This window comes from Lobosporangium transversale (genome assembly GCF_002105155.1).
Source record: "Lobosporangium transversale strain NRRL 3116 chromosome Unknown BCR41scaffold_4, whole genome shotgun sequence".
Lineage (NCBI taxonomy): Eukaryota > Fungi > Mortierellomycota > Mortierellomycetes > Mortierellales > Mortierellaceae > Lobosporangium > Lobosporangium transversale.
Genome location: NW_019028982.1, coordinates 320,297 through 330,000, shown reverse-complemented (window position 1 = coordinate 330,000; position 9,704 = coordinate 320,297). Strand labels below are relative to the sequence as shown.

General features: G+C 39.8%; 3 protein-coding genes across 3 annotated transcripts; 1 reads left to right on the top strand and 2 right to left on the bottom strand.

Moving 5' to 3' along the window:
• Positions 1-242: 242 nt before the first annotated feature.
• BCR41DRAFT_346588 (hypothetical protein) lies at positions 243-1,287 on the bottom strand. The gene has a single exon (XM_022022924.1). The coding sequence runs from the start codon at positions 996-998 to the stop codon at positions 276-278; it is 723 nt and encodes a 240-aa protein (XP_021885001.1). The 5' UTR covers positions 999-1,287; the 3' UTR covers positions 243-275.
• A 3,114-nt stretch (positions 1,288-4,401) lies between these two features.
• On the top strand, positions 4,402-6,948 carry BCR41DRAFT_379916 (dihydroxy-acid dehydratase; the record flags this gene model as incomplete). Its single annotated transcript, XM_022027238.1, has 6 exons — positions 4,402-4,539; positions 4,689-4,831; positions 4,955-5,015; positions 5,132-5,324; positions 5,478-5,772; positions 5,885-6,948. Exons 1-6 carry the CDS (start codon positions 4,487-4,489, stop codon positions 6,946-6,948), a joined length of 1,809 nt encoding a protein of 602 aa, XP_021885000.1. The 5' UTR covers positions 4,402-4,486.
• A 67-nt stretch (positions 6,949-7,015) lies between these two features.
• BCR41DRAFT_419088 (S-adenosyl-L-methionine-dependent methyltransferase) lies at positions 7,016-9,392 on the bottom strand (the record flags this gene model as incomplete). Its single annotated transcript, XM_022029703.1, has 7 exons — positions 7,016-7,804; positions 7,900-8,380; positions 8,516-8,650; positions 8,789-8,828; positions 8,948-8,985; positions 9,139-9,249; positions 9,345-9,392. 7 exons carry the CDS (start codon positions 9,390-9,392, stop codon positions 7,119-7,121), a joined length of 1,539 nt encoding a protein of 512 aa, XP_021884999.1. The 3' UTR covers positions 7,016-7,118.
• Between the last annotated feature and the right edge of the window lie 312 nt (positions 9,393-9,704).

Below are 9,704 nucleotides of genomic sequence, written 5' to 3'. Positions count from 1 at the left end.
ATTCTATTATTAAAAAAAAAAAGACTTGGTTTGAAAAGAGAGAGAGTGTGTGTGAATGCATTAAACAGGTAGTATAAATATGGGGTAAGTCGAAAAAAAAAAAAAATGCTAACCGAATTTAGAGCTGTTAAAATGGAGAAAGACTTCTTCTTCTCCCTTCGCCCAACTATGTATACATGATATATACAAAAGAGCATTGAGCTGGAAATGCTCTTTTTGTATGAGCTATGAACCGGACTGCATTTTTTTTTTTTTTTTTTTTTTTAACAATATTATTAAAGCTGGAAGGAGACAAGCTTGTTCATCTGATCATCATCGCACACTGAAGGCATCATCCAGGGGGACAGAGGTCGTCGAAGGGTTGTAGTCAGGTTAGGAGACGAGGATAGACTAGGAGAGAGAGTCGAACCTGTGTTGACGTTGTTGGCTTTGGTAGTAAAGCAAGTCGAAGAAGAAGAAGAAGAAGAAGAAGTAACAGTCAAAAATGGATCTGAGACATGAACAGCATCCGGTGTATTGGGGATAGAGGACGACGGTGTGACCAAAGTCGACGAAGACATTGTTGGCAAGAGCATCGGTGATGATGCCACAGACGATGGAGAGGACGAGGACGTTCGGATCAAGCGCGACATGGCAGAGAACATGTTGTTGGCCGGTATAGATCCACTTGAAGGATTGTTACCCGGTAATGAGGGAAACAGCTTGTTTTGCTTGTTGAAATTGCTCATATTATTGCTATTGCTATTGCTATTGCTATTGCTATTGTTGTTATTATTACTGCTGCTGCTTACATCCTTTGCTTCGGATATTGAGGATGCAGAGACAGAGACAGAGGTAACAGCATTTTTAGCACCAGCAGCACCAGTAGCGCCAGCGCCAGCGCCGGAAAGAATCTTTGAGGAGGAATCTATGGCAGAAAGGGGTTTTGAACTGGAATTGTGGTATTGACGAGCGTGGAAATGTATGGAGGGGTCAGCGACGTCTAAGAGGAAGGACATTATGGATAGATGGAAATATGAATATTATGGAGTGATGGGGATGAGCAATGTTTTTCTTGAGAACAAAAGTCTTAAGTTGATGGAGTGTGAGAAGTAGGTGTGAAGAAAAGGAAAAGGAAAAGGAAAAGGAAAATTAAAGAAAGAGAAGAGAAAGGAAAGGAAAGGAAAGAAAAGGATTTGTTTTTCGCTTCTTTTATTTCTTTTTTACTTTTTTTTTTTATGAATGGGGAAATGAATGAATGAATTGAAACGAAATGAATGAATGATTAACAAAGAAAGGAACTCTTTCAATGATCGTAAAGAAAAAAAAGGGTTTTTCTGAATGTTTGGGTTATTTTTGGACCATTCAGGTTGAGTCAATCATTCAGCCTACTCAATCACTCTAAATTTTTTTTTTTTTTTCTTTATTCAATTACATTTTTTGTGCCTGCTTTCCTGCCCTTGCCCTGCCCTGCCCTGTCCTTCAAGCACGGGCCAAGATCTCTTTCACCTTTCCACCCAACCCCCACGCCAATCTTCGCCACATTTGTTTAATCTCTCTCCTTTCCTTTGTTCATCTTGTCCCTTGTCACGAACTAGTCTTTTTGAATGTCAAGCCAGGAGTCAAACGGAACAATATAAAAGAAAATAAAAAATATTTGTTGTCAGCCTCCCTATGAGCGATTAACAACGTCTTTTGATTGCTCTTTTTGTATGCTTGCTGAATGATTCCCATCCTCATGACCTTATTCATTCATGTGCTTGATTCTTCTCCTATCCATATGCCCATCCCCCTAGACCTGCTCATCCTATTGCACAATAGAAAATAAATAAAAAAATAAAAAATAAAAAAAAAATAAAAAAAAAAGGGTGAAGCCTTGGGTGTATTGGGTGTAAAGGCCTCTGGTAGAAACAATTGACTAAAGAATTCTTTCCAGTGCGCAAGCGGGAATGAGCAACATTAACAGGTATTTTAAAACAAACAAACAAGAGACAGAATAAATGACGATGAGCTTGCCACATGGCTCAGGAGCATCTTGAATCATGATCGAAATACTTTTCTCCGTGTACATGTACATGTATAGCAACATCCATGTAATACAATATAATATTGTATATAAATTAGTAACGCCTGTAGTCGTTTCCTGTCATCTTCATTTGTCCATCGAAAATAAATTAAATGCAGCTGTACCTCCAATGGACGTGGCGCAAACTGGTGGATTGGCTCATTTGGGACATGCTTCGTTTGCAAATGAAAAGGAAAGCAGACCGACCTTGTTCCTAGATAGAAAAAAAAAAAAAGAAAAGAAAAGAAAAGAAAAGAAAAAAAAAAGAGGGTAGTGGTGCCTTGTAGCCTAGGAAGTAATGTAATGCAAATGCATCTAAAAGCTCTGTAATGGATACATCATCAAAAGCTCTTAAGTCATCCAAAGGACTATTCTCCCATTCTTTCTTATACATGATCTGTTCAAATGCCCCAACATGACCCTATCTCTACTGATCATGATCACTCTTGTGCAAAGTACCATCCATACTGGGTTTTATTAAACCACTCTCAATTCAAAAAAAACCTGATACTCCCTAATTTAACCATGTCATCTCCAACACGTGTAGAGCTAACCAAAGCCAGATGTTTATACATATTCTGTCTGTTACCCATAATAATAAACGCGTCGAGACAAAAAAAAAAAAAAGGTTGCTCATTCAAGCCTTAATATATTATATATACAAATATATATTATCAGTATATACATTTTCCTACAAGATATTGAAAAGTCAACAAGTGGATTGTTGACATTGTCCTTTTTATGCATGCCCAATGGGACTTTTCTTGGATCCAATTCTTTGGATTTGACAGAATCAAGGTCCAAGCTGTGACAAAACCCCGAAAGGCTTCATCATTTTCTTCTTTTCCCTTTTTCCTCTCTCCATGCAAAACCAATGTACCAATAGCAAAAGCAAAAGAATCTAATAGGTACGTTAATATGCGCTAAACAGGCCTTCAGCTGGGGTACCTTGACAACTTTAAAGGTATGCCACATCAAATCTGTCTAATCAAGAAGATGTAGCATCTGGGTTTCGTCTATAACGTTGCACATTACAGGCGAGGACAATGAGGGGATCTTCTTCATCTTTCTTGCCCGCTGACAAGCACAGGGATCAACTCATCTGGGTTTAAATAGTCTTTTTTCAAACCATAACCAAAAAAAACTTTACGGGACCTTTTCTTCTCCGCATCCTCAACATTTGGCCGAAGACCCTTGAACACATATAAACTCGAAATAGGGATCATCTATATATTATGTAGATACCATACATGATACATGGACCACGAACGAACGGCTACAGAACTCATTTATCGACCATGGTGAAGGATAAAATATATAATGCACCGGACCCTGACAACACCATTTTACCGTCCTTAAATCACGTTGAATCAAAGTGCCGAATGTACCCACCCAAGCCCAAATTTACACTCTGATCAATCCGAAGTACGACACCAATGTAAGGCCATTCCATTCTCACGGCGCATAAAAAAGGTACAGAAATACACATATACACTAAACTCCTTAAAGTAGCTCCAAGAGTAGTAGTCTTGACCGTTGGGGATATGCAACCTATGGGTTGTGGAGATCTCGCGTAAGCCTTTCACCATCCAAAGCTAAACGTGTACTTACAGTTGCTGCTTGAATCCAGATTCAAGACGGACACTCACAAAGCTTCGTCATACTAACGGTGAAGTCTTGTGAACCTTGGCCGGGGTAGGCTTCCTGCTCGTCTTTAGCTCCTACATTAAAGCTACACACTGAGCTAATGCTCTAATGAGAAGTTGATCATTTGGAAAAGTATACAGGAAAAAAAAAAAAAAAAAAAAAAAAAAAAGGAACTACCCGACTAAGAATCTTGTTTCTTTCTGTAGCCACTACGGGAGCTCTCCTTTACTGGTGCCTTATTAGAGCTCTCTACTACCACCTCGGACTTTTCCTCTTGTGAGACTTTATCTTTGACAAAAGAAGGAAAAAAAGATTAAACTCATTTTGAGATACACGCGTGCAAAGTTAAAGAGATCTCCAGAGGCGTAGAAGGAAGATCTGTGGAGTGTTCTCATGCATATTTACATGTCTGTATTTGGATTTTAAATATACATGGATATACACACACATAAAATGTGTATGTATACTTGTCAAATACAAAGAATCTGTTTTGTCCGAGATCAAGGTTTTCCATTTCCGTGACGAGCAAGTTTTTGTTATCGGGCATTGTGGAACACATCATATGGGTCATCGCGCACTCTCCGAGCACACACACAAAAGTCATCGTGTTTTGTGATAAAAAAGGGTCAGCAAACTCCGAGGCAAACAACACTCCACTCTTTTTTCTTTTCTTCTTGTTCTTCCGAAGTTTTTTTTTTTTTTTTTTTTTTTTTTTTTAAACTTCTCATTCATCTTTTTACTCATTTCTCCATTCCATCCTTCTCACTTGCCCACCCCTCAAACCACATTTTTATCATGTCTTCCTTCCTTTCAGCAGCTGCCTCGCAGGTTGCAGGCCAAGTAAAAATGCAAGTATCTGTCTGATTCCCACACGTTGTTTGTCGTAACATCAATTGGGTTATTTTTTTTTTTTTTGTTTAATGTCCACTAACATTATCAAGACGCGTAAAATATACCTATATATATATTTTTTTACCATCTTGATCCCTACTTCCAGTCATGGCAAAACATCTGCTAGATCCATCGCTGTACAATGCCATCGCTACTCCACAGGATCCGGCAGCTCCTCAAACCAGAATCTTAACAAATACAGTTCCAAGATCACACAGCCAAAGTCTCAGGGTGCCTCGCAAGCCATGTGTAATTGATCCTTCTGCTATTTTTTTTTTTTTTTTTTTTCAGATCAAAGGAATGATATGGACGTGAAGGACAAGGTTGTAATTGACTTTTTTTTTTATTTTATTTTATTTTTATTTTTTTTAGTGTACGCCACGGGATTGAAGGAAGATGATATGAGTAAACCTCAAGTTGGAATCTCTAGCGTGTAAGTGATCTGAGCCCTAAACCAAATCAAAAAAGCAAGATGTGACCAACATGACTCAAAACTGACCGTTTTTATTATTTTCTTTATTTTCTTTTCCTTTTTTCTTTTGTGTGTAGTTGGTATGAGGGTAATCCATGCAACATGCATTTGAATGATCTTGCAGCAAAAGTCAAGGAAGGTGTTCAGAAAGCAGGCCTGGTCGGCTATCGCTTCAACACGATCGGTGTCAGTGATGGTATCTCAATGGGTACCGCCGGTATGAGCTACTCACTTCAAAGCAGAGATATCATTGCGGACTCTATTGAGACGGTAATCATATGGTTTATCTTGCCATGGAGACCAATAGGAACTTTTTTTTTTCTTTCTCCTACTCCAATGTGACTACTGCATCAAAAAGTCTGATCTCGATTTTTCTAATTTTTTTTTTTTTTTTTTTTTTTTTTTTTTTCCGTTTTGTTTCAGGTTATGAGCGGGCAATGGTACGATGCCAATATCTCCCTGCCTGGATGCGACAAGAATATGCCTGGCTGTTTGATTGCCATGGGACGTATCAACCGCCCTTCGATCATGGTCTATGGAGGTACGATCAAACCCGGTAAATCCTCTTGCAGCCAGGGCACTCTTGACATCGTCTCGGCCTTCCAGTCTTATGGCTCTTATCTTGCCGGAACCATCAATGAGACTCAACGTCAGGACATTGTCCGCAACTCCTGTCCCGGAGCAGGCGCCTGCGGTGGCATGTACACCGCCAACACCAGTATGTATTATATTATACCATCTTATGCACATTTTGCAGATGCACGTCTTGATCAGGGCGATTTCATAAAAAATACTAACAAACTCTTTTTTATTATACTTTATGATCATAGTGGCATCGGCGATTGAAGCCATGGGAATGACCCTTCCCTACAGCTCATCCACTCCTGCAGAGTACCCCGAGAAGCTCCAGGAATGCTTGGATGCCGGAAAGGCCATCCGCAACTTGCTTGAACTTGACATCAAGCCCCGTGATATCATGACTCGCAAGGCTTTCGAGAATGCAATGGTCCTTACCATGATTTTGGGCGGTTCCACAAATGCTGTTCTCCACTTGATCGCAATTGCACGAGCTGTCAATGTAAATTTGACCATCGATGATTTCCAAGAGGTCAGCTCTCGCATCCCTCTTTTGGCTGATCTCAAGCCTTCCGGCAAGTATGTCATGGAGGATGTTCATAAAATCGGAGGTACTCCCGCTGTCCTCAAGTACCTTTTGGAGAATAATCTGATCCACGGAGAATGTTTGACAGTCACTGGAAAGACCATTGCAGAGAACTTGAGGGACGTTCCTGGCCTCAAGGAAGGTCAGGATGTCATCCTCCCCTTGGAGAAGCCTATCAAGCCAACTGGACATCTCTGCATCCTCAAGGGTAACCTTGCCCCTCTCGGCTCTGTGGCCAAGATCACTGGTAAGGAGGGTCTTTTCTTCGAGGGTCCAGCCAATGTGTACGACCACGAGACCGACATGTTGCGTGGTTTGGAGAACGGTGAGATCAAGAAGGGTCAGGTTATTATTATTCGCTACTCTGGACCAAAGGGTGGTCCGGGTATGCCCGAGATGTTGACACCCACTTCTGCCATCATGGGAGCTGGTCTTGGAAACGACGTTGCCTTGTTGACCGATGGTCGCTTCTCGGGTGGAAGTCACGGATTCATCATCGGACACATCACACCCGAGGCTCAAGAGGGAGGACCTATTGGTTTGATCAAGAATGGTGATATTATTGCCATCGATGCTGAGAACAAGACCATCGATGTCAAGGTCACAGACGAGGAAATGAAGGCCCGTCACGCCACTTGGGTGGCTCCTCCTTTCAAGGCCACTCGCGGAACTCTTTACAAGTATATCAAGAATGTCAAGAATGCTAGCGAAGGATGTGTTACCGACGAGTAAACAATAACAAGGAAGGAAAAAAAAGGAAAAAAAAAAAAAAAAAAAAAAAAAAAAAACAACCCCCCCCCCTCCATCTTTATTAATAAACTACCACTTGTAATTTTACCATTAAAAGTTAAAAAAGAATTATGAATGTTGTCTTGACTTTCTACGTGAATTTTTGTTGGTCTTCAGGCTGTTTGAGTTTTAAGTCGTTTGGGATTTCTGGCTTCGTCCTCGACAGTGTTTTGCTCGGACTCTATTGACTCTGAATGCTTATCGATGCTGTGCTTGGAAGTACTTTCAAGTGGTTTACTGCTTTCATCACTAGTACGATATACTGGCAGAGGAGTCCCTGGATGGTCTGCGAAAAGGATGCCTCGAAGTAACTCGGCCACCACCCAGACATTCAGGCTATTCCCGAGCAGTTTATACCGTTGTAACGCTTTCAACTTGTGTGGAAACTGTAAAAATGGTCCCTCGGGTTTACGTGCCAGTTGAGGATCGAATGGTCGGACGGTCGTCACAGTTTGCTGTGAGTTTGGGTGTACTTGTGTTGTTTGTATAGAATCTGCATCTTTATCATTTTCAGAAGTGCTGCTGCCGTTGGTTTTGTTATGGTTGTTACTGTTGCTGTTGCTATCGCCATCTAGCCCGTACTCATGCTCTTCTTTTAAAGGAAAGACGTGTAGTCGTGCTACCTCTGTTGGAGAAAAGAACCGGAGACCGAGTTCCGCAATCGATTCGGAATTGCCAAAGTCATAATCCTCCTGTTCCATTTTAAGTGTTTGCAAAAGACCACCACCGCTAGCCACATGATGGCCTCCATAAGCCTTTGTGAAGCAAGACGATCTATTTGACGATGGTCGAAGGATATCTGTAACACAAATAATAATAATAAAGATATTAGTCCCTGCTTTGTCTAGATTGTACACAAGATACAACTTAGGATTGTAGAGTCCCCTTACTCACCGAAACGAAAGTTTGGGCGTTCAAGAATCAATTGTTTAGAGAGTAGATAGTCCTTCACGTGGGTTTCATCCTTATCCAGGAAATGTCGTAACTCTGGCAATTTGAATGAGTGTTGCTGTACTGGTGTCTTCGGATCCTCAACAAATGCTGGGAATGGCCACGTTGTATAAATTAACTCCTTTTCTGGATCAAATACATCTCCTACCAAAGATTCGGGCGCGGTAGACGAAGAAGTAGCAGCAGCAGCAGCAGTAGTAGTAGTAGCAGTAGTGGTAGTAGTAATAGTGGTAGTAGTAATAGCGATAGAGCCTGTGGGAACTATTGTTGTGTCTTGTTTGAAGCTCGAACGTAGCCTGGCCATCAAAAAGTAGCGAAGCCGATCGTTAGGGACTCCGAAATTGTAAGGTGCTAAAAGACATTCTCGAAAAACATAGCCCATTTTATTAAGTAGACGGACAAGTCTTTCTCGGGAACGGGAAACCTATTGTTATTATAGAAAAAAAAAAAGAAGTTTTTCTTTCGATCAGTCTACCGCAATGTGTTGGGCTATCTGTAATCTTTTTTTTTTTTTTTTTTTTTTTTTTTTTCCTTCCTTTTAATAACTATAATCGTGTACCTCGAAGTTCTTGACATTTTCTAGGAAAACATACGTTGGTGGTGATGACATCCTTTCAAGCTGATCCAAGAGATGTAATAAAGGCTTCGCCCGATTGTCTTGATCATCAAGTAACTTTCCTCCCCGTGTGTACGGCTATATTGTTGATTGATATTAGTTCGATTGATCTTTATTTCTTTCTTTTTCTTTTTTTTTTTTTTTTTTTTTTTTCTTTCTTTCCAATGCTGCTTTCGTGATCCACATATATATAAAAAGATCTTTCTTTAAGAGTACCTGACATGGTGGACTCATTAGCCAGCAATTTGCGTTATATCTTTTTTTTTTTTTTTTTTTTTTTTTAAGAAAAAAAGAATTAAAAAAAGAAAAGAATGTCAAACATTGGTTCATCATACTTTTTTGTTGGTAACTCCCAAGTTTCCTTCAACTCCTTACTTTTCAATGTCCTTGACCATTAATCGATCAATTCCTCTCTAAATAAACATACACAAAAATAGAAAAATCCCAGATAATATATCCTGTTGAAGTTATAGTCGGATCAAATACTTTATTCAGTCATAAGAGAAAAAAAAAAAAAAAAAAAAAAAGAAATAGAAAAAGCCCTAATTCAAATCCTCAATCATTACCGATACAGGTTTTTTGCCAAAACTTAATAGATATGTATCATTAGCCTGCTGATTCATGTCGAAGCTATCCAAGACCTCGCCTTTAGCACCACTCGCATTGAACCCAAAATGCTATTATATTTCGGTTCAACGAAACAGTTAGCATCTTCCCCGACCGCCCATCCTTGTGTTTCCAATGTGTAAAAGCAATTGTATAGAACACGCACTAGTCCTCCGATCCCGCTAAAAAATTCTAATGCTCTGATGGTTGTCATGGTGTGTTGGTTTCCCGTTTCAAAAAATAAAAAATAAAAAATAAAAAAAAAAAAGAGATCAGACAAAAAAAAGCTCATTTTAATTAGTAGGAAGAGCGCAACAAGATCATCAATCTGTGGACATTAAATATGGCTAAAGTCATATAGCAATAATACTTAGAAAATTGCCCATCAATATTCAGCTTCAGCCATTGGGACAAGTTACATTTGCGTCTGTGATGGTTTTCGGTGACGATTTATCTTTTGCTTTCTGATTAAGCTCAAAAAATTTTTCCAATGATACACAAAATGGACTGCCACCTGGGCAGTTGT

Excerpts from the sequence above, each read along its gene's own strand:
- BCR41DRAFT_346588 (XM_022022924.1), bottom strand. The coding sequence starts at position 998 with ATGTCCTTCCTCTTAGACGTCGCTGACCCCTCCATACATTTCCACGCT.